The 25635-nt window shown below is 42.0% G+C and overlaps 1 protein-coding gene across 1 annotated transcript in view; it reads right to left on the bottom strand.

Moving 5' to 3' along the window:
* Positions 1 to 25635, bottom strand: part of RBFOX1 (RNA binding fox-1 homolog 1) — a 2532432-nt gene that overhangs the window by 197406 nt on the left and 2309391 nt on the right. Inside the window, 1 exon segment of the mRNA XM_032257864.1 lies at positions 10344 to 10586. Coding sequence (XP_032113755.1) covers positions 10344 to 10586 — 243 coding nt within the window.

Genomic DNA, 25635 nt, shown 5'->3' with positions numbered 1-25635 from the left:
TGAGCTATGCAAAGGCAATTAGGTCCTTCAAACACTTAAATCAGTCCTTTGCATAGCAGTCTCTATGCACTATATAAAGGAGGAATTTAGGTGCCTGAGGGCCCTAATCAAATATAAAAACAGAGACTGCTTAGTCATCGTGAGAGGGTAAATGGATGAGAATAAATACAGGTATGAATAAGCACAAAGCACCAAATGAAGACAAAGTCAGGATGAGACTTGTCAGATGGCTGTAATTTTGCAATGGAAGTATGCCAGTGAAGTCCCCCTAAGGAAACATTAAATCAAACCCTTAGAATATGCCTGAGCTATCCACATTTAGCAAAAGCAAGATGTCCTCAGGTCTTAAAAACAAAACTTCAGTCATTTACTCTCTAATGACTCTCACTTTGTTTGCCCATGACCTAGACTTAGATCCGTGAACAGCTTGTACTGATAATTTGTACTAAAACATGAGTGATGAAAAACTATTTGTGTATGAATCGTTAAATACAAAATTACCTTTAAAAGAAATCTGGGAATTGGAATTTTAGTTTGACTCTTGAATCAGGAAATTTCACAATTCTTACAATGAATTTATTCTCCTGGATAAAAGATTTTTCATGAAGAATTTGGAACCAAGCAGAACACTCTGATTTCTCATTCTGGGTTCTATGATTATCTCATAATTATGATGGTCTATCTGGCAGAGTGTTTACTATGCGCCTATCATGGTGCTAAGACCTTCACAGACATCACTGTATTAGGTTATCACAACAACTCTAAGCCTCAGATATATAAAAGAAGAGGCTCAGAGACGTTATGTAATGTGCCTATGGTCCCACTCTGGGTCATAATGGGAATGAGAAGGCCAAGCTCTGTACCTAGATTCTACCCTGCTTCTCCTAATAATATCTAAAGATGTTTAACCAGCGCCATTTTTCACCTGTCATAATAACCTCCAATTCTGCCAAAATCCAAGGCTGAAATCCCATTCCAACAAGACCATCAGACACATGCGTCTTTGATGCTCAGAGATACGTTGCTCCTGTCCAACTTACCCTAAGTTGGGATAAATCATTCACCTTGGCTCTCCAGAACTGGACACTCTTGGATGACCAGGGTTTTAAAATAATAAAATGGCTATGGTATTGGGTAATAAAGGTCTTCAGTTTATCCTGAAAGCCAAAGGTCATTTATTGCAGAGAATACATAGGAGGCAGAAGCATAGTGCTCAGGCTCCTAAGGAAACAAGAGACAGTACCCGTGTCTTCAAATTAAATGTGAATCTTAGGAAAATAGAACTGGTATTGACAAAACAGCTCAGTCACACTGTCATCTGAAAAGACAATTTTGAAGACACCGAAACATGTTATTGGAGTTTGCTCAAGGCACAGGTCTCAAACAAGAGCACACTCAAAGTCTGAAATATTGCACAGGCTTGGGTCTGCTGGGGCCCTCCCCAGGGTGAAATGAGTAATTCCTTTCTGCAATAGCAATCTATTTAGAAAAGAGGCCAGTGTGGCTAGGCATGCCTGGGGGATGCCTTCTGGGCTTCTAGCCCTTAAGAATTTTGGTCTCGAGCCTGACATGCCTGTTTTTGAGCTCTGGTTCCTATTTCTCAGCCACAGTAAGTGACCTGCCTCAGATTCTGCTTCTATAACGTGGGATAATAAACTTTATACATGGTGGGGAGGGTCAAGATTAGCTGAGATTGTTCATGGAAAGTGCTTAAAATACAGTCTGACATACAATGAGCAAAAGTTAATATTTTTGAGACGTTTTCCTACTTCTCATTTAGATGTTAAGTATTCACCCCATTTTTAGACATGGCAACCTTCAATTATTTTGCCAAACTTTCAATGTCAATACATGAGGCTTAAACCCTCCCCAAAGGAAAAGAACTCTGGTGTTCCGTAATCCATCGTCAGATGGTTGTTTAGAAGAAAACAGGGAGGAGATCTGGAGAAGAGCCACAGCAGAGGAAGGGGGTAATAGATAAAATAAGAGCAGAGAGGTCCCACGGTCAGCTTGAGCTCTTTCTGCTTGTAAACAGAATGGAGGGTCAAACCTTGTCAAGTTCAGGGGCCAGGTCTTAACTGACCTATTTATCTACATTAGAGGGCAGCAATGAAGACATCAACCTTCATGAGAATGCTAAGCCAGAGATGTTCTAGGGCAGTGGTCCCCAACCTTTTTGGTAGCAGGGGCCAGTTTCGTGAAGACGATTTTTCCATGGACAGGGTGGGGCAGGGAGGATGGTTTCAGGATGAAACTGTCAGATAATGAGGCACTAGAGTCTCCTGAGGAGCACACAGCCTGGATCCCGCACATGTGCAGTTCACAACAGGGTTGGTGCTCCTCTGAGAATCTAACACCATTGCTAATCTGACAGCAGGCGGAGCTAAGGTGGTAATGCGCACTCGCCCACCACTCACCTTTTGCTGTGTAGCTCAGTTCCTAACAGGCTACACAATGGTACTGATCTGTGGCCTGGGGATTGGGTACTCCTGTTCTGCGACACAGCTGGAGAATGGGGAAAGAGCCTGGACTTCAACATCAGGCAGAGAAGACGTGGGAGAGCATTACAACCTTAGCTCTGCCTCCTTTCAGATCAGTGATGGCATGAGATTCTCAGAGGAGCGACAACCCTATTGTAAACTGTACCATTCCCAAACTCAAAGCATCTTCAACCTCTTTGTCCCTTTATTGGTGGGATTCTAACAGCATTTAAAGGGTTGATGTAATAAAACAAGATGGTAACTAAAAGAGCAACTAGCATGGTCTTTGGACCACAGCAGGTCTCAACGAATGACAGCACAGCTCAAATTTTCTTCCCCCTGACACCCAACAATTCTAAAAACACTCTCTATTGTCAAAGAGAGGGATGGCCACACCCAACAGAGTCCAACGGGTCATGAGCCAAGAGTTGGCTAGCACACTGTGCTGGGCGAGGGTATGAGCGTCAGGCCTTCTTAGGTCCTGTCCATGAGGGTGCAAATCCGTGCAAGCTCTCTGTAGGATAACTGATCAATATCCACATCTTAAAACCATGTACCTTTTAACCATTCACACCTAGAGACACACAGAGAGGGACAGCAATCTTTGTACCTAGCTCTGTACTGTCGCCTGATGGTAAAGACCAACCACACAAGATTAAACTCAGAAACAACCCACATTCCATCACTGGGACACTTCCGTACATAAGAACCCACACATACACACAAAAATAATGAGCTGAACCCCTAAATATGACATAGAATAATCTCCCAGATATAAAGGGGTGCCAAAGGGGTGTTCAGACTTCAATTCTGTAATTTTGAGGATGGAAATAGTGAGTGGTTATAAGACACAAAGACTGAATTAGAGACGGATGATAGAGATAGAGGCAGATAAAGATAGAGATAGAGGACAAGCAGGCATATGCTTGCAATTGCATAAAACACTTCTGGAAGGAAATATAAGGTATTAGTAACTGTCATTTCTGGCAGACAGACTAAGAACTTGGGTTGTGGGTGTTAGGACATGTTAGTTTTCATCTTATATTTTTTTCCCATGTCTGGCTTTTTAAACCCCAAGCCTGAATTTCTTTGATAATGAGAGTAATAATAGCTAATTAATAAAAAGGAATGCCCTGACCAAGTTTTCCCTATACCTTAGTGATTTCACCAGCTTCAAAATCAGAGCTGGTATGTAATGGGTTAAGAACAGGACAGCATCACCAACCAATATCTCATCTTCCTAGAAGTATTCAGGAAATTTTGAGGCACAGTTAACATTCCAGTGGCAAGTGGCTGAGGACAAAGAAGAACCTGGCTCTTTAAACATTTCTTTTCCTGGTAAAGCCTCCAACTCAGGAACCTAGCTGGGGCACCCACATTCTTTCTCCCATCGGGGCTTAGAGCTAGTGGGAAAGTGGTGGGAGCCTTTTAAACAGATTGCAGAACCGTTAAAAATAGAAGTTAAGTTGCTATTGGAGATACATGGAGAATTCACCACTTGCAAATCTCTAATGATAATATGTCAGGAGTGAAATACCTTGTCAGGAACAGTATCTAACATAGTACAGTATTGGCTCTGTCAGCACAGTGATCCATGATGTGTTTGGAGGCCCACATGAAATAGAAATTCAGCAGAAAAAAAGGCCTGCAGAGACACATCTCAGACCGTGGGGAACTGAAAGGATGACCTGGTAAGTCTTTTCTGTTTGCATTTTACTGAGCTCTGGTTGGGAGCTCTGGGTGCATCCTGCTTCCCTTTTACAGATTCTGCACTTTGTGTTAAATCATGTGCATATATTAGATGTTCTTGGAGGCCACCAGATGGATGGATGGTTTCTCTTACCCAAAAGTACTTAGTTTCTCAAAGAAATAATGGCCTCTACAATGTCCTTAGGATGATATTAAGCATCGTGGATACAAATGTCAAAGAAGAGTTAGGGCTGTTCCAGCTATAGCACTATCCTATGGGGAATGACTTAGGCATCTCCCAAGAGTAACTTTTTATGCAAATACAGGGCTGTGGATCTAGGATGGGGAGAGCCATAATTCTGACCCACTTGGAGGTTAAATTCCCTCCACAGGAAATTCAGAATCTGGAGCGAAGACAAGGTACACCTAGTAAATGTAGGAGGAGGCAGAGACAATCTGAAGTAAACTTGGCACAGACCATGTTCGGGTCGTATAGATCAAGAAAGGTTAACTCAAAAGTAGCATCTCCTTTTTTGCCAAAGAAAGGTAAGTATACAGATGTAATTGTTTGTAACAAGAAATAAAATGGCTCCTTTATGATTTCTGCACTTACCCAATACCAGTTCAGAATATAAGTCTTAAAACTTGTTTCAGGATCAGTCACAAAGCCCGCCAGCTTCAGCCTCACTAGGCTGTCTTTTCTTTAAAGTCCTGTCTCTAAGAGTGTGTACCATCCAAACATTGCTGGAGAAGACAAAGTAGCCAGCTAACTGGTCCACCATACATTCACATTCTCCAAACTTGGGCACCCATTGCCATTCAAATACTCTAGAAATTATCTAAGGCAGATTTCTGACATATTTGCCCAAGTTCAGGGATCCTTGCTTCAATGATGTTGGCTCCATTCATGGAAAAATGAAGGCAATATGAAGGCAATATGGATGGAACTCCTCACCTTATCTCTTGACTTAAAAATTTCTCTGCATCCTCACACACTCACCCCTCCTCCTCTTCTGTTTCAAAACTGAAGTACTTCCAAATGTCAGCAGATTTATTTCTTGGTTACCCAAAATGAAAAACAAAATGCCCATGAATAGGTAAATGGAGAAATAAACTGGTATATCCATGCAATGAAGTAGTACTCAGCAACAAAAAGAAATGAGCTATAACCATATGCAACAATATGGATGAATCTTAAAATAATGATAGTGAGTAAAAGAAGCCAGACAAAGAGAGCACATAATGTTTGATGTTACTGATATAAAATTCTAGAAACTGCAAATTAAGCTATAGTGAAAGCAGCGGACCCACTGGTTTCCTGGGGATGAAGTAAGGAGGAGGAGGGGAGGATCAGAAAAGACCAAGCGAAGACTTTGGGATAATGGACATATTTCTTATCTGGATAGCAGTAATGGTTCTGCATGTAGGTACGTTTGTAAAAATATATCAAAGTGTATACATTAATATATGCAGTTTATTGCATGTCAATAAAGCTATTAAAAAATGGTTTCTTCTTTCCTAGACTACCTATTGTATCTGAATGCCCTTGGTCCTATTCCTTCTTACCTCCTGTAAAAAACTTTATCACTTTCTTTCCTGCACCATTATTCCCTATCTCTTGCTTCCTTTCCTTTGCACCCCATGCAGGAACCTTACTGGCATAAATTAGTGACTCTAAACCAACTATCCTACCAGCTGCTTTCTCTAACCTCTTTACTTCTCAGATGCAATCTCTTCCTTCTCCTAGTTACTCCAAATATTTATAATAGGCAATACCCACCCACTCCAACATACGCCATTTATTCTTCAACTCTTGTCCCTTCTGGAACTCTCTCCACTACTCAGCAAAACTGCTTTCTTCTAGGTCTTCAAAGATGTCCAGATTGTCACTTCAATTATGTCTTCTCAGTTTATACCCTCAGGCTCTATAGCCCAACATTCAAATGGTTGAACACCCAATCTGAACATCCCACTGATGGCTTACTCAGTAGTTTCTCTTCCTTCAAACGCCACCCCAGGAACTCTCCAATGTGCTGTTCTTACGCTTCTTTTTACTCCCTACCTACTCTTGACAAACACCAATTCAAGCTTCTTTATGCAAATGGCTCACCAATGCTACCTTTAGCTCTGACCAGGTTGTGTCTACTTAGTTTCTTTAATTACTTGTTCTGAAGGTATCTTATCATGGACTCCGATGAAATGGTCTTCATTCCTTGTATTTGGATAGGAAGCTCCTTGGTGACCTGAGGCTTGGGACACTCAGTACCAGCCTTAGCCACGGAACGAAGATAATGCCACGCAAGCCAGAAATGGAGAGGGATTCCCATGAGAGGGCTTATATGGGATGAATCCAAGAGCCTTTCACAGGGCTGCTGGTCGTGGTGACTGGAGCCTAAACTTGCAGGACAGTCAGAGAGTAGAGGTGAGGACAAGGAAGCCAACCCCAGATGGTTCCCGTTACAAGCTAATGGATGTGTGCCAAAAAACAAGCTGTGTCCCTCCTCTTCCTGGAGTTTTTGTTCTATGAGCCAACACACTTCTTACTGAGTTTTTCTCTTTCCTGTAACCAGAAGACTCTGAAAGGTATAACCCTCTGACTACGATTTTGAAAATGTTTTCTCCTACTGCCATCACGTTAGATAAAAGCTGTGAAAATATATATGCTAAAATTTGGTACATTACCATAATTAACAGAACACATATCCTATATTGTCCTAAGGCTCTCCAAGGGAAGAGAGCTTGCCTGCACATCAGATTATCTCCCTGCAGTGCCTGGGGCACTGCGGACACCCAACATGCTATTTAAATTCAATTCTGTTGATCTCTAAAGTGTTCTTTTTGCAGGGCAAAGATGTGGAGCAGCTCAACTCCCCAAATGGATTAAATTTCCTTTAAGCTAGGCATCATTAGCCCTTTATTTTTATGTCTTATTTCATAACTCTTCTGGCTTAAACTCTTTTCAATGGTTGTCCATTGCTTATATGTGGAATTTCAACCTCTTATCAGACCCACCAGGCCTGTAGGATGTCAAATCCTTGCTAATTTCTCCCAGTTCATCTTTTGCCGCATCACCTTTAAACCCCCTTCAACATGCCCTAAACATACTGGCTTCTTCTTAGGACTTTGAATGAGCCCAGATCTTTCCAACTTTAGGATCTCTGACTGTGGTATTCTCTTTGCCTGGGATGCTTTGTCTTCCCACCTTAAACATTATCTCCTTAAGGAAATGCTACCAGACTACCCATTTGCAGGTAGCAACTCTGTTCTTTTTTAATTTTCTTACGGTACCCCTATTTTCCTTAAGAGTGACTGCATGTTCATTGTTTACAATAGCAAAGACCTGAAACCAACCCAAATGCCCATCGATGATAGACTGGGCAGGGAAAATGTGGCACATATACACCATGGAATGCTATGCAGCCATAAAAAACAATGAGTTCATGTCCTTTGTCGGGACATGGATGAACCTGGAAACCATCATTCCCAGCAAACTGACACAAGAACAGAAAATCAAACACCGCATGTTCTCACTCATAGGTGGGTGTTGAACAATGAGAACACATGGACACAGGGAGGGGAGCATCACACACTGGGGTCTGTTGGGGGGGACTAGGGGAGGGACAGAGGTGGGTAGGGAGTTGGGGATGGATAACATAGGGAGAAATGCCAGATATTGGTGATAGGGATGGAGGCAGCAAACCACATTGCCATGTATGTACCTACGCAACAATCCTGCATGTTCTTCACATGCACCCTAAAACCTAAAGTGCAATAAAAAAAATATAAAAAAATAGTATCCATCCTAAAAAACAAAAACAAAAAAAGAGCATCTGTCACCCATGCTATTTGCCACATGCTCAGTCTCTGCCTCTCATACTAAGCCACAAGAGGGAAAGATTCATGTTGTTTGGACCAACCATGCCAGCTAGTACGAGTCCTGGCCCTAGTCGAAGCTGAATAGATATTTGTGAGTAAATAAATGAATACATAAAATTTCCACAGCACTTAGTTTAATCAATAATGTCCGATTGGATCTTTTTTAAAAAAAATTGGAAATAACCTATCCAGGCATTACTATTATTGATTATCACAAAATAGACAACAAATAGTAAACCATAACTCCAGCACTACTATCCAGTAGTCAACAAAAAAGCAACAAACACCTGCTGAACCAGCAAACTCCTTTAACAGATCCATGCCTAGGGAACAGCAACTAAATACAACAAAATCAGCAGCAGGAGTGTTCAGAAGAAACAGAATGTAGAGACCACCAAAATATCCATCAATGGACTATTGGATAAATAAACCTGGTCTAGCCATACAGTGGGGTACTCAGCATGAATGAAAGTGCACAACATTGCATTAAGAGAAGGAAGCCAGACACAAAGAGCTATCTCTAAAGCAGACTGGTGGTTGCCAGGGGCTGGGGAGAGGGAAAATGGGGAGTGTCTGCTTAATGGGTATGGGGTTTCCTTTTGAGATGATAAGAACATTCTTAAACTCAATAATGGTGGTCGTTTTGCACTACATAGTGAATATACTGAATTCCACTGAAATGTGTATATTATTAAAATGGTTACAAATGGTGTTATATGTATTTTACCACAATAAATTAAAAAGGAAGACAATTAAAACATTACAGAATATATACTATTTAAAAAAAATTCCAAAACTACCCTCCAAATGAAGGAGGTGGCAAGGAGCAAAGTTAGTCAGTGGTTGCTTTTATCATAAGAAATGTATGATGCTGCAAACCCATAAACTTCTTCATAAATACTGGTTTTCCAGAGGTCTTGGGACAGAAGGAAAAGGCAGAATTGCCTTGCACTTAAAAAATGTTCCAGACAAGAGGTTTGGGGTGCCTAAGCTTCTAAAGAATTTTACAGAAAAAGGTTCCCAAATGCATGTTTCATATAGGTTTTGTAGTATCATGATTACTTAAGTGGCACACAAATGAATACTGTTTAATTTTAGTATAATTCTTTTTGTTGAGAGTTATATTTGATTAATGGCCCAAACACCAGTTTTCATTTACAGTGATGATAAAATATTTCTGTTGTTTACATGCCTGTTCCTAATCCATTTAATCATTTGTATGCAATAAAACTTACTCTTTATGGTATATCAAGTCATGTAACCATCACGATAAAGATACAGGACAGTTCTCTTATTCACCCAAATTCTCTCACCCTGAGCCTTTCTAGCCCCTGCTCTATGGTCCAGCAATAAAAGGAAAAAAAAAAAACAGGGAAAAACACTGCAACGTGTATGAATTTCAAATGCATTAGGCTAAGGTAAGGAAGCCAGGTTCAGAGCTCTGAGGGATGAATGAGGAACAGCTGCAAAGGGGCACAAGGTTTGTGTTTAGGCTGATGGAAATATCCCAAAATTAGATGCAATAGCCACACAACTCTGTAAATCTGCTAAAAATCAGTGAACTGTACACCTAAAAATATACACATTTTACGGTATGTAAATTATAACTCCACAAAGACTTTATTTTTTGTTTATTTAGATACAGGGTTTCACTCTGTCGCCCTGTTCAGTGAAGCAATCTTAGCTCACTGCAGTCTCAAACTGCCGGGCTCACACCATCCTCCCACCGCAGCCTCCCAAGTAGCTGGGACTACAGGCATGCACCATTACACTCAGCTAAATTTTTAATTTCTTGTAGAGATGAGGTCTCACTTTGTTGTCCACGCTATACTCAAACTGCTGGCTTCATGTGATCCTCCCACCTTGGCCTCCCAATGTGCTGGGATTACAGGCATGAGCCACCATACCCAGCCTCCATAATGACAAAAAAAAAAAAATTATCTTACATCAATTTTTTTTTTCCTCAGGAAAAAGGATATTTCATTGGGATAGCATTCTGGAAAGGCAAAACTATAAAAACAGAAAATTGATAAATGTGCCCCTTTGCAAATAAATGAAATCAATGAAAAAAATACATAGATTTAAACGAATATGATTTAAAGGAATGCTAAGAAAGAAGGCATGGAGATGAGGTAAACTTCAGGAAGCTGGTAAGATGAGGGTGAGCTCAGGGGCTGATCCGTCTGCCAGAGTCCCTGGGTGGAGGGGGTGCACCCCTGCTTCCATTCCCAGGCCTGGGGCACCTGCCCCGGCGCAGCCTTGCCTATCCCCCCACCCGCAGCGAACGCATCCACTTACTGTTGCGGTGCCGGAGACGGTCTGGGCACTCGTGTCCGCCGGGCTCTGCTCGGAGTGCGACTGGGCGGGAGGGTACAGGTTTAACGTGTGCTCGGGAACCGTGGTCTGGCCTGTGTACTCTGGAGCGGGGTGGGGATGAGGGGCCGTGTATTCCGCGGGGATACCGTTTTGCGGGGGAGCGAACTGGGCCGAAGCGTAAGGCTGAGCCATTGTGTCAGGGGCAGCGGCTGCTTCCTGATTACCCTGAAAAATCAAAAAGGTGGAGAGAGGGAGAACATCATGAGGAGGCACCCTGCAGAAAGCTTCCTCCCAGATCCCAGGACGATCGTGACTGCCTACTTTCTAGAGGTCACCATGACACCACCAGGCTGAGATGGACCAATCTCAGCTCATCTTCACCAGAACCTATAAGGAAACAGTCACCACTTCTCCCCATTTTAGAGATGCAGAAACCGAGTCTTGGAAAGATAAAGTCACTTTTCCCAAGTCACTCGGCCTAATATTCAAAGACAATGAGGGTCTGTGGCTTACTAGATTGGATTTTTTTTTTTCTGTCAGATCCTTTTTATTTCATTCCCATTTTGGAAGCTGTGAACATTTAGTTGTCCGCAGTGACAGCAGAACCTTGATTTGATACTCAAAGTGCCAAGAGAGATTAAATTGAACGTGTGTGTTCTTGAGAGGAGAGACAATTTATGTAAGCATTTGAATTTAATCAAAGTTTTATGTGACTTGGCTCACATAATGGGAAGAGGGAGGATCCTTTTAATGCTCCCAGTGTCCGTGTGCTTGTGTGTTGTGTGTGTGTGTGTGTGTGTGTGTCTGTGTGTGTGTGTATGATGTCCCCAGTGCCAAAATGAAGCAGCTAATAAAAATTCAGGGCCTAATTTGGACAAAGATCATCCTCTCTGACATCCACATTTTAAGCATTTCTGAAAAATATTGGATTTAACTCTTAGTCTCATTAGTCAATGCCTCTCCCTCCCTACCTTATTTTTTTTTATGAGCACGGAGTATTACATAACAATTCATTCTTCAGATCTAGGCAAAACATGCAGTGTGACAATTACAGCCAACTCAGAAGAATTTAAAAAACACACACAACAAAAACCTGAATTCAGATGCTTCCATTTCAGGAACCATCTCTCTCTCTACTTCCTCCTCCACAGTTCTACCATCACACACACACACACACACACACACACACACACACCATAAGAAATTATAACCCCAAAGGTCCAGATTTTCCATGGTCTCAGGAGATGAGATTACACAGTCAGAAAGACAGAGAGAGTGGAAAAAAACTTAGCAATTAAGCACACCAAATAGCTGCCTCTCCCATTGTCTGTGGTCAATTAGATGTGACTTTAGCCCTCGTATAATGATACTAGGGCAAAAATGTCAGAATTGCTCCTCTCTCTTCAGTACTCGCCACCAACATCTGAAATCCCCTTTCTCTAAAGCAATTTGAGTGCAGCAAAAACATGATGACAGAAAGAAGGAAGGAAAAAAAAAAGTTCGTTCTCAGAGAAGCACACAGACAGAACTGGTGCATTTGTTTAGAAGGGACCTTAATTAGAATGTTAAAGATGACACTTGGAAGAGAACGAAGCTTAGGATAAGTTTAAACATTTTACAGGGAAAAACATTCCATCAGCCTCTTGCCTCCTCTGGACAAATTTCTCCAAATGTCTGTGCCATTGGAAATACAAGGGCACAAGCGTTTCTTTCTGTCTTCCTAACATGTTTTCGTAGCACTGGGGCCATGAAGGGTGTGCCTATGCTGAGGCTGAATTGCTATCCATGAGCAGTTAACCCTGTCTATCCTTGGGAAGACACAAAAGACTTGCTGATATTGCTGGTCTGTCTCCACTCCTGTTTCTTCAATAAGACCCCAGTTCCACTCTCAGCCTGTATGGTGTAGATACATTTGAACCCAGCTCCCGATCACTGAGAGATGAGCCATAGGACGCCAACCTGGCCAGTCAGAAGGTCCCACTGAGATAGTCCCATGGATTTGGGTTCATGCCCATCTGTCTAGTGAAACCATTTGTACGTTAAGCCCTAGTCACACCACTGAGTCCCAGTCGCCCTGGAATTTTTCCATAGTTTTGGGAAAGAAGTTATCTTTCCATTGTGATTGGCAGCTGCAAAAACAACATAAGCCTGAAGCTGCCAAGAACTGACACTTAGGTTGGGCATGTTGCCTCACGCCTGTAATTCCAGCATTTTGGGAGGCCAAGGCGGGTGGATCACTTGAGGTCAAGAGTTCAAGACCAGCCTGGGCAACATGGTGAAACCCCATCTCCACTAAAAATACAAAAATTAATCAGGCATGGTGGTGCATGCCTGTAATCCCAGACACTTGAGAGATTGAAGCAGGAGAATCGCTTGAACCTGGGAGGTGGAAGTTGCAGTGAGCCGAGATTGCACCACCACACTCCAGCCTGGGACATTCATCTCAAAAAAACCAAAACAAAACAAAACAAACTGCCACTTGAAGAGGACCTGCCTACAGGTAAGGCCAACCTAGAGGAAAATGAAGAGAAGAAACTGAGGAACACAGAAGTATCCACTGAGTCCCGGTGACATCATTTGAAGTTTTGAATCCACCTTTAACCACAGTTAGTACCACCCTTATTTGCTTTAGTTACCCAAGTCAGTAAATGTCCTATTTTTTAACAGCTTTATTGAGATATCATTAACATAAAAATATGTATATATTGTGAAGTGACCACATTTCAGGTAATTAGCATATCCATCACTTCCACATGATTTCCATTTGTGTGTGTGGTGTGTGTGTGTTGAGATTTAATTTAAGATCTATCCTCTTAACACATTTCCAGTATATAATACAGTATTTTTAACTCCTGTTCCCATGCTTTACTTAAATCTCCAGAATGTATCTGTCTTGTAAAACTGACACTTTGTACCCTTTGTCTCATTTTTTAAGCTAGTTTTTCTGTTACTTACAACTGAAAGGGTCTTGACTAATTAAAAAAAAAAAAAACTTCTGCTGTTTTATAACTAAACTAGCATCTTTTCTTTTTCTGGGCTGTGCAAGGAACATATCCTTCTGTACAGAAATTCCATAGTGATGCCACTTCTCCATGGGTGATGAAAAGCCCCAGAAATGTTGGGATCTTGGGAACCATCTGATGAGAAATTCATTGTGCCAGAAGCGGCTTCTGCTCAAAGATCTGTTTCTGCCTCCCCAATCTTCTACCTGGCCCATCTCTTCATTGAAACACAGACGTGTCTGAGTCCCTACAGGGAAGAACAGAATAATCACAGGAGCAGTGGTCCAGACAATGATCAGATGAAGACAAAGGCTTCCCTCCTCCACCTCCAGCAGAAGATACTTTCACCAGCAACATATATAACCCTGGGGATTTCCATCAGTGCAGAGCAACCTCAAGAAAAGTGGCCCATTCGCACTAGTTCCTGCAAAAGAGTTAAGGCTCCTTATAGAATTGGAGCTCTCTCTATATGGAGCAGAGAAGTGCCATGGCCTCCCGAACCTTGTGGTCAGTTAAGGGAGAAGAGCTCCATCCTCCCAACCCCATGAAGTCTTCACATTCACTGCCCCTCAGCTTAGAAAGCCTCACCTACCCCCTTGCCCAGCTAGTTCTTATGCTTTCTTCAGTCTGCATTAAGAGTCCCTCTTCCAGCAAGCCTTCCTTGATGCTGAAACCTGGTCAGTCACCCATCCCTTCGGCTCCGCTATAGCTGGTGGCCATAGCTCACACAGCTCTGAGCACTGCCACTGTCTTTTTGTTTGTGACCTTTCTGAAAACAGGACACTATGCCACATTCCCTGCCCCATATCCATGGTCCAACAGCATACTAGCTGCAAAGTGGACATTTGCAAGTGTGTTCCAAGTGAATATGTGATTGACAAAATGAACTCTGGGCTCCATAAAGTAGGGGGATGAAGAGAGGACCTGGCAAATCACTCACGGGGCAAACCTGGCCCCCATTTTGTTTTTGTAAATAAACTTTTATTGAAACACAGCCATGCTCCTTTGTTGACTGTCTACAGTGGCTTTTGTACTACAATGGCAGAATTGAATAGTTGTGACAGAGGACTGCCCAGCCCACCAAGCCTGAGTGATCTACTATTGGTTCTTTGTGGAAAAATATTTTCTAAAAGCTATGGCAGAATGTCATGAGATATGGGATCACCAGTTACAAAGCCATTACGACATAAATAGTTTGGGCAGGAAATAAAGCAGTGAAGCAGAAAGAGAAGGGGGCTGTATTCTCTCTAAACCAAAGAGGGGTGATAGCTAGTCTTGGAGGCTGGAAATACTGAGAATGGTACAAAACCAGCAAGTCAGGATCTTTTTGGGAATGTACTTTCCATCACCAGATCTCTGTCCTATAAACACACATACACACAGGCTTTAAATCTGCAGAAGAAGGCTTATGAGCAGAAAGTTCATGATGGCCTCAGGCTTCAATAAAAAGCAGCCTCTTCTCCTCAATGGTCCTCAGAAGAAAACTTAACAGGTGCCAGGCACTGTGCTGGGTGCTTCATAGGGGTTGTTCTTACAAAGGTGTGACTGTTTTACACAGGACATTAGGCAATGACTGGAGGCCATTTTGACTGTCACAAAGGAGGGAGGATGTGCTACTGCCATCCTATGGATGGAGGCCAGGGATGCTGCTCAACATCCTGAAGTGTACAGTACTGCCCTGACCCACAAAGGACGGTCCCACCCCAAATGTGAATAGTGCCAAGGTCCAGAATCCCTACTTCGCATGCATTCCATCTCTAATCTCACTTTACTTTGTCATCAAAGAGGCTCCAGCCCAAAACTTGGAAATAATGATGCAAGGTCACAGCCACAGGTAGTTCTCAGGGAAGCCAACAGTTAAACCAAGGCCTATATGTATCGTGTATTAAGGCATCTCTCATCTAGCAAGACAATCACCTGGTGGGGAGCTCATTTCCCATTTTTAAACAAGCAACTCCCTCTCTATCATGTACACCACAGAACTGTGTTTTAAGTGTTAGGATGTTACTCCCTGTGAGGAAGCCAGAGGATAGTGATTCAAAGATGCCCACAATTCCAATGGCCAGATTAGGTGGGTGACCCTTCAAAAGTAGTGGGGCTGCAGCCTGGGAAACTTCTGCACTGTCTCAAGCCTTACGCCTGACTTCAAAGTGCTTTGAGGCTATCCCAGGAAAGACAAAGGCCAGCTGGGGCACCACTGGTGCCAACGCAAACCACCCACCTCTATCATGAGTTGTGCAATTCTGGCAAATACAGCGCACCATGCTCTAGGAATGATTCCATGGTAGCCAGGGAGCCTGCAGTGAGCATCCAGGAACATGGGGCTCCGGATTTCATCCTGTACCTGGAGTTCTCAAACAGATGTTGGCGGGACCCCCTATAGTTACTTATTAACACTGACAGCCGTTCCAGAGAGACCCTAATTAATATTCCCAACATTTGCACTTTAGGATAATTACAGCTAATATTTAATTAAGACCATTGTACTTCCTATGGAATTATTTTTCACCTTCAAATGGCTCCAGAGATGTCTTTGTTTCCTCCCTGGTGACGTTCCTAGATTCCTAGCTTGGATGAATGTATTTTCTGGAAAAATACATTCACATTAAGGGCACCTTTTCCACTCCAGGTCATGGCAAATCCTAGGCACGTGAACAGGCTCCCGAGTTGGAAGTTGAAGCCAATTTCATGTAGGGGACAGTGACAGGCAAAATTATTTGGAGCATCCTGGCGAGGCACTCTCTCATTTGCAGAAGCTGCCTTCTTTCTCCTACTCCAATGCCAAACCCCCACCTTTCCCTAAATAAGTGGAATGATCAGGGAGTTTGTGATATCTGCAGAGTCAGGGTGCTTGTGGGTGTTTCTAGCTGATGAGGAGGATGATCTGCTCAGCAAGTGTTCCCCACATCATCAAGCTAACGCTTCAAGAGCATTTGCAAAGTTAACATTTAATTTCAGTGCCTGGACTTTCTTGAGTTGTTGCTCAGTACACAAAAGGGGACGAAAGAAGGCCAACATCTCATGCCTGAAGCCCACTATCGCTGCTGCAGAACTGACTGGAAGCTTGAAATACACAACATCTATTAGGATAAAGGTAGAAGAAACTTCCTTGTCTTCAGACACCAAACGTCTCAGTCAATGAGAGCAACTCAATGACAGCAGGATGATGGAAACCTGTCATTACTCAAGACACCCCAATGTGTAGCTTTCACTCCAGTTACAGAGAGCAAAAAGATTATTAAAATGCAACCAAGTCTGAATCCTAAAATTTATAAAAAATGTCATTTCAATTTAAATATTTTACTGAGGCATGAAATAGCCTGGTTATCATTGCTATTTTAAGACAAATACTGTAATCTGACTATTAGCATAGTATGTCGACCCTTGTATGCACACATTCAGAGGGCCACTCTTCAGATGCTCAGAGAATTTCTTTGGTCACAGAAATACTCTAAACCCTTAATTTTCTCCCTGAAGTGGACTCAGAAGACAGAGTCAGAGAGAAAATAACATGAGAATTTTTTTAAGACATTGCCTTTCTCCCATTTGTTGCCATGAGTGCTTTAATGGAGTAGCTTTGAGAAACTAGTAAGAGAAGCAAGAGTAGTAGCCAGTCAGGTTTAGCAAAATATTTTGGCTCAAAATCTAATGCAAACCATATTTCAACTGAGAAATAATCTTACAGTGGCTAAACGTGAAATGGGTCCATTCTTTTCCATGTAACTACCTGATTCTCACGGAGAAGGCAAAGCACCTGCTTTCATAGCCATCCAGGTGGACTTTAAAATAAGTAAGTCTTTTCGTGTGTGGGTATGTGTGGGTGCACACTCACACACCTGCATGTCCCCACCTTTATAGTCATACTTCTTGAGCACACCCTCCCTTTCTGCATCTGGAATTTATTTGTCCCCAGTTTATTTATTGCTGCAGAGAACCTCCTCTGGCCTAAACTCAACCCTTATAATGAAGAAATGCACAGGAATTGTCAAGATCTAATAAGCCAGATGACTGCATCTGTCCACACACCCCAGGAAAGCAGCGACTCCCACAGTGGGACCCCCGCCCCCAGCATGGACTAGCTGGAGGAATCTATCCATTCTTGGTGTTTGCCTGCAGTTTTCAGTCTTGCTGACAGTTTGTTTTACTTTAGTTTAGTAGCATGGTCTACGCTACATCTCTGGCAAGAAATCGCGCATATTCAGAGAAAGCCTCTTGTGCTGAACTGAAATGAGCTAAACTGCATCATGCCTCAGGAGCATTGAAACAAAGAAGAAAAATGCAAAATGACACCATTAACCTGCTGGTTCTAAGACCAGCTCAGTTCCACACATCAAGCAGAAGGCGTACACACACACACACACACACACACACACACACACACACACACACACACACTTTGCTGAAACTCCTCTCCTTTCCCCGAACATGATTCAAGGAGCAAGCTACGGATCACAGACAGCACAGACTTAAAGCAAGGAAAGCTTTCAGCTTAATTCAAATCACAATTTTGAGTGAAAGATTAAATGGAAAAAAAAATACCTGCTGCACCATCCTGCTTCCTTTCTCCTCCATAAACTTAGCAGCTGTTCTTGTCCCACACCACAAAGCATCTGCCCAAAGCACGCCTCAGTTACGAGCGAGGGTATGCACACTGTGCAATGTGTGGATGATCGGGGTGTTGAGGAAGGTGGGGGGCTGAGGCCGCCTGGCTGACCTCCCCCTCAACATCTGACTGCTCCTAAAACCAACCCAGATGGGACTTTTTCTGCCAGCAAGGCCTGGCCATCAATCACAGCTTGCTCCTCCTCTGGCTCCTACTCTCAGCTTCACAGCGCACCAGTGAGCAGATGATTATATAGAGGAGGAAGGGGAAAAAAAAAAAAAAAAAAAGTGCTCGACCACATTAATAGCTGTTTAAAAAACATTAGAAATGCGATTCTATGCATCGCCTGGAGATGGAATTTTTCATTACTAAATTAAATATATGGTATGCAAAGTTATAAAATCCAGCAGGGAGCTTGCTACTATCTTATTTTATTTTTTCTTAAGAGGGGAGGGCAAACATTCGGGGATAAAAGGGAAGAGATAGAGGATGGATGAAAAAGAGCTAAAAGAGAGAGATAGCAATAGGTAAATTTTTTAAAATACTGTGAGAACATCAGAGAGCATGAATTTGTAACAAAGCTGTGTGTTTAACCGCAAATCGATCTTTAAAATAACATAACTGATGATTACTTGTAAGATTTTGAAATCCAGCTCTTTTACAGATTGGCTGTGTAGTCTTGGACAATCTTATTGTGATACTCCAGGCACTAGTTTTTGCTTCTGTTTAATGGGGCCAATGATGAGGAGCTTCACCATATTATTGTAAGGATATAATTAAAAATCAAATCACCAAAAACCACACACACACACACACACACACACACACACACACACACACACACACGTGTGCACACACGGCCTGGCTCTCCTAGTATGCATTATGTAAATGAATTCATTCATTCACATTTAATGAAATGGTCAGCAAAATCCAAAACCATCTTTGTCTCTATAGACTTCATAGTTAAGCGCAGCAGCAGACTTTAAGAAAGAAAAAAATAAATACTGAGATGACCGCAATATTCCAGTGGTGATAAATGCTATGAAGAAAAAGTACAGGGGTCTGGCTTTCTCCTTTTCTTGGATGTTTGCCTTTTCATGCCTTATTGTTTTTTTCTCTCTCCCAGTGAGCAAAAATAAGAACTCATACAAAAAATTCCCCGGTGGAACCCCACATCAATGCCAAATGCAGCCTCTTTATTTAAAGCTGCAAATACTTTGTTCTTCCTTTATTATGAAAACTACAACAACCAGAGTGAAATGTCAAAACAATTTCAGTTTTTATTTGCTCGTGTCTTTCTTGCCGGTCGAGGGAGAGGTTTTGAGAGGCCCATCCACCCTTCCCACAGATAGCTGCTTATCACCAAGGCTCCTTGCTATGGAAAGAGAGATCATTCGACTGGAGGGAATGAATGTGGTTTCTGAAGTGATTAAACTTGTAATTCAATTGTGTAGCAGAGGAGGAGGTGAGGGTGGAAAGGCTGTCTGCATGAATTCAACCTTCCTGCTGGTCTTTTTTGCAGGTTCTAGTTCACGTGGCCCCTGGGTGATGTTTTTTCTTTTTAATTCCCAGCTCTTTGAGGTCGGAAAGAAAATCTGGATACACAGTATTTGTGCCGTTCTTACATTTCCATTCCCAATCATACCTTGGGGAGGTCTGCAATGCATCACGAAATGAGGGTTAAAACAAGCAGCCCTTTCAAGGTTCCTTAAAGGGACGCATCAGCTCCCCTCTCTAACCACATAACCACAGAGGACAAGAGGCTCTATCTCCTAAGACTCCAGCTCAATATGTGAGGACAGCAGCCATTGTCACACACCATAAGCTCTTGTCCTCACCTGAGAAGTCAACTCCTGTCCTTCAAACTAGGAAACAGGGACAAGACCAAGACTGACAAATTCTCCGGTGGAAACATTAATGTCCTAGGGAATGATGAAGAGAATACTCAAAACCAACCAACCATAAAACGACTGGCAGGGCACGGTGGCTCATGCCTGTAATCTCAGCACTTTGGGAGGCCAAGGCGGATGAATCATTTGAGGTCAGGAGTTCGTGACCAACCTGAGACAAAACACCTCTACTAAAAATACAAAAATTAGCCAGGCGTTGTGGCAGGTGCCTGAAATCCCAGCTACCTGGGAGTCTGAGGCATGAGACTTGCTTGAACCTGGGAGGTGGAGTTTGCAGTGATCTGAGACTGCACCACCACACTCCAGCCTGGGCGAAAGAGTAAGACTTCATCTCAAAAAGAAAAAAAAAAAAATAGAGAAAGAGTGAAAGAGTTTCAGGTGGAAACCACCCGAGAGATGCAACAGAACATGGGCCTTAGTCAGAGGAACATGAGTTCCTTGGGTATTCTTTAAAAATATCAGATTCCAAGGCTTCACATCAGATCTCCTGTGTCAGAATCTCCGAGGGCGGGATCCAGGCATGGGCACTGTCAAAAGGCGCCCCAGGGAGTTCTGATACACGATTCTGGAGAAAAATGTTCTGTGTGTTTGATTCTGCCAGTCTGATCTCTTAGGCTGTAAAACCCATGTAGGGGGTCGTCTTACCAACATTGTTTAAATGAAATAAACTACACACATGAGAGAAGAAGAAAATAGTTTAAGGTTTGTATTGTTTCATGAAAACTTTATGTGGAGGAATGGGTTCAGAATGTAAAATCTTTTATGAATTGTGGTAAAAAGAAATAAAGGTAAAAAACACTATGTTAGGTCAGGTACTTTCTAGTGTTAGTTACTATCCAACCTTTTAATGCTGTGACTATGAGATCAAAGACAAGTATTGAGGCATCAAGAGCATAATGATAAAACTATTGGCAAGTCATTCAACCTTCAGGTGCCTCAGTTTCCTTATTCATAAAATATAAATAGTGATGTATATTATTCTTCACAGTGAGACTCTTACGATGCTTTAGAGGGAAAATCTATTGGGATGTGTTTTATAATCTAGAAAGTCCTGTATGCACATATGTCCCATTAGGGGGATAAAATTGGTCCCCTTCTAGTCCACTGAAGTTCTTCCTCTAGAGAAGACGGGAAGAAGTGACATGTGTTAGACTCTAACCTACTGTATGTCAGGAGATTAGTATTCACAATCACCCCATGCAGTAGTCATTATGGTTCCTTTGGCAGATAAGAACACTGAGGTGCTAAACAAATGAAAAATACTTCCAATACACAAGATCTAGTACATTTGTAAGAGAGAGAACCAGAATTTTAAGATAATCTGGTATTATTGAAAAATTCTTGTTACTGAATCCATAACAAGATAAAGATGAAGATGGCAGTGGTGGTGGTGATGGTGGTGATGATTTCTGGTAATGAGGATAAGAAATCTTTTCCTGAACACCAGTTATGAGCTGATTATTGTTCTAAGCACCAAGCATACAAAATTTAACAAAGTCGCTTTGCTACATTACCTCATTGAACAAGAATCCAATGTGCTGCATATTTTTATCTTCTTTTTATCTTATCTCACACAACTTGCTCATGCTAGGTATCCAAATCTGTCAGAATCCTACAATGTATATGCTTAAATACTTGGAGATGGATTCAAATCTGACCTCATTTAGTTAAACATATAAACCTTTGTTCTAGTAACTAGGCCAGCTTACAGAAAATCATCTCTTGAACAAAGAACTCTGAAGTTGTGCTGAAGCCGTAATTCATGAAACACAACAAACAGCAAAGATGATGAGAATTCATGTTATGGATTCCAGCAAAGCTCCTTGTCTCATTTCACTTCCCCAGCCTCAATAGAGAAGTGGATGGAAGCCATCTTGCCACGGCTGACAAACACCAGCCCCAGAAACACAAGCCAACCGAGTGGGTGGCAGACTTGCGGTGAGGAGGTGTTATGTTTGCAAAATGTTCCATCCTGATTTTCCATTTGGAGTTACAGAAGGCAATGGAGAGGTTGTTTTTCTCAACTCTTTAGAAGTTACTGACAATAAAATATTTATGGTACTTTGTACAAGTCAGAGACTGGATCTGGTCACTTCTGAGGTTTTAATTCCAAAGGGAAACGTGCTCAGCCCTTAAAAAATCAGCAACATACAGAACAAGCGAAGTTTCCAACCAACAGCATCAGGCACTTAGGAAGACGGAGGTTCTTCCTTTTCCAGCATCTCAGAGGACCCTGTCTTGTCATTTAAAACCCTTCTCAAAGTCTGACATTATATGCACATTTTGGTGTCCATCCCAACAGGACTGTGAACTCTATGAGTAAAGAAAGGAAACCTCGTCTGGTTTCCTTTTTTTCTTTGTCTATCACTGTTGCCTCAAACAGTGTCTGAGGTGCACACACACACATATACAAAAGCATTCAAAATGTTTTGTTGAATAAAAAATGAATCCCAAGCTAGTCCCTTCGTTTTTACTAGTACTGAGACATGTTCTGACTCACTTAGCACCTCAGGGCATTGAGAACAAGGTCAAAACCATCCACGGTTGCCCCGCATTATTGAAAAAAATTTCCCCATTGGAATATCCCAACATTGTGCTGAAGCATTTCTTGCTGGAAAGGCATGCTGCATAGGGCTTCACCTGTTTGTGAAACTGCTGCAAATGCCATATTATTGCCTGTTACTAATATAAACTAACAGCCAGAGCAGCTGGTATTCTTTGAGCACCTTCTAAGTAACGGACAATGTTAGTTACTTTATATATACACTATCTCACTTCATCTCTACAGGAGCTAGGGTAATAAACGAATTTTTAGCACACCCACTTCACAGATAAGGAAACAGAAGGTCTTCAAGTGAATAAGTGCAAATCCAGACCTCAGATCTAAGTCTTTCTCCAACAATGAGGTCCTTTCCTTTATCTATAATTGACCTTTTTGTGGGTTAAGAGTTGGTATTTGTAAGAGCTATGGTAGAACAATTGACAATAAAATATTTCTGAGACATTCTCACAAAGTCTTGAAGTATCCTAGACAAAATGAGAGGTTGTCACAAGACCTTTTGCCTGCTACCCTAAGGCCCAGGACTCAGGTAAGTTAATCATGTTAATGATGATAGTGTTACTGATAACATTACTGTTGATAATAATACAATTAGAAGGGCTTAAGCCATATGCTTGCCACTGCCCTAAATGTTCTATAAATAGAACTTCTATCCATGGAACTCACAGCCCGATTATATGGGCACAAACATTATCTTCCTTTGATAAATAGTAGGCTTTGAGAGGCTAAGAAAATTATCTCAGGTCATGATGGGTACATGAAGAAATTTGTACCAACCCAATTCTGAATGCAGAGCCTAGCCTATGGTTACCATTATTTTTAACTTTTTATTTTCAAATAATCATAGAGACATAATTATACAGAAAGTTTCCAAAAAAAATGTAGAAGATCTTGGGTACCTTTCATCCATTTTCTCCAGTGATAACCTCTTGCATAACTACAGTACACTGTTAAGACCAGAAAGTTCAGCTGTTGTGTCTACTTTGCTATCAATACTAACCGACCATCACCACTGTCATCCATCCCTGAGTGACAGCTGGGGCTGCCCATCACTGTCACAGACACACTTGTATGGACAGAAGGGCAGATAAACAAGTAGAAAATCAAACCATGCAAATAAACATTGGCAAAAGTGAATTTCTCTAAGGGAAAGAACAGACAGATGAATTTTGAATTTTAATTCAACAGGGATTCTTCCCCACCTGGGTATGCGGGAAACCTCAATCCTGAACAGAGTTTCACAATCCATCTTCTTTATCCAGCCCACTATTTTCTAAAGGGGGTGAAGTTCTTACAACTACCACCAGAGTAATGTCAGTGTCAAATTCACATGCAAGATAAATTTAGATGACTTGCTCCATTGCTAATACTACTACATTTAACCAAATCCACAAGAGGAAAAGGATGGATTCTGTCCCCTTAAATAGCTGGCCTGTGGTTACCCTACAGACATAATTTGAGGTAATATTACTGTTTTACTTATTCCATCATAGCTGTCCAGAGTATTCTCTGTCTGCTTCTAAAGTAGGAAATTGATAGTTTTAATGTGAGACAACTTTCTTTGTAAAAGAGGAAGTCCTTATACAAACAGACAGAACCAAATAGCCTGGAGGGACAGTAACTCTGCTGTTAATGCTGCTGACTATGGCATCCCACTAAGAATGTCACCAAGGGTCTCTTGGTAGATTTGGAAAATTGGGAGCATTAAGTCACATTAACAAAAGGAGAATCATATACCTTCCCCTTTGGGATTAGGTCACAGATGATGGAATTGCTCTAGTGAAGAGAAAAGTAGACATTCTAGATACAAAGTAGTGCGAGGAGTAGACACTATCTTCTTGGACATGGATACATTCAGAATAATTTCTTTTTTCTTGAGACAGAGTCTTGTTCTGTTGCCCAGGATGGAGTACATTGGCATGATCTTGGCTCACTGCAGCCTCAGTGTCCCAGATTCAAGTGATTCTCCTGCCTCAGCCTCCTGAGTAGCTGGACCCTGCCACCACACTTGGCCAATTTTTGTATTTTTAGTAGACAGGGAGTTTCACCATGTTGGCCAGGCTGGTCTCAAACTCCTGACCTCAGGTGAACCGCCCACCTTGGCCTCCTAAAGTGCTGGGATTGCAGGCATGAACCCACTACTCCCAGCCAATTCAGACTCATTTATCTTATACCACATTATAAAGTTCTTTACCCATCATAAAAGTTTATGTGCCACTTTTATCAACATATCTTCTATTTCTTCTTCAGCCCTTTCTCAAAGCTGGGTACCTAAACATAAGCCCAAACAGTGCAATGGCTTTGTGGAGGCATGATATAGTGAAAACTTTGCAACTACCTGACATCCCCACATTGTTTATAAAGAATGTACAAAGCCAAGCATCTGCCTGTATTTTTTTTTTTTTTTGAGACAGAGTTTCACTCTTGTTACCCAGGCTGGAGTGCAATGGCACGATCTCGGCTCACCGCAACCTCCGTCTCCTGGGTTCAGGCAATTCTCCTGCCTCAGCCTCCTGAGTAGCTGGGCTTACTGGCGTGTGCCTGTAATCCCAGCTGAATTTTTGTATTTGTAGTAGAGACGGGGTTTCACCATGTTGACCAGGATGGTCTCGATCTCTTGACCTCGTGATCCACCCGCCTCGGCCTCCCAAAGTGCTGGGATTACAGGCTTGAGCCACCGCGCCCAGCCTGCCTGTATTTTTAATTATTCAGTTTTCTTACAGGAAAACCATAGACCTCCCATAATGTTGTAAGCTCCTTAAGGGCAGGTGCTTGTCCATGTATCTTTAATATTTCCCCCTTTTTCTTTTGCACATTGTAATCAGGTGTTTGATATGATAAATATCGGTTGGCTTGCAGTCACCTCACTTGTAGAAAGATGTCTAATCTGGTTACTGCAACAGACAAAGATGATAAAACATGACCTTGTCTTTCATTGCATGTTGCATAAGTTTTAGCCTCTCATAGTTTGCCAACTGGAGAAAAGGGCTGTCATAAAATGAATTATAGTTGGGCTTGGAAGAAATGAAATTAGGAGAGACTGCCAGAGAGCAAGGGCAATGAACTATTCAAATAGGCAAGAACATGACACTCATGTAATCATTTCTGGAGTTAAGTACTGAGTATCTGTTGGCTGGCAGGGATTGTGCTAGGTTTGGGGTCCACAGTGGTGAGTAAGATGGATAAAGCCCAGGTACCT

This window comes from Sapajus apella, unplaced genomic scaffold, assembly GCF_009761245.1.
Source record: "Sapajus apella isolate SASKATOON/1434 unplaced genomic scaffold, GSC_monkey_1.0 scaffold99, whole genome shotgun sequence".
NCBI lineage: Eukaryota > Metazoa > Chordata > Mammalia > Primates > Cebidae > Sapajus > Sapajus apella.
Note: the sequence above shows the minus strand (reverse complement) of the source record. Positions and strands in the feature narration are given on the sequence as shown.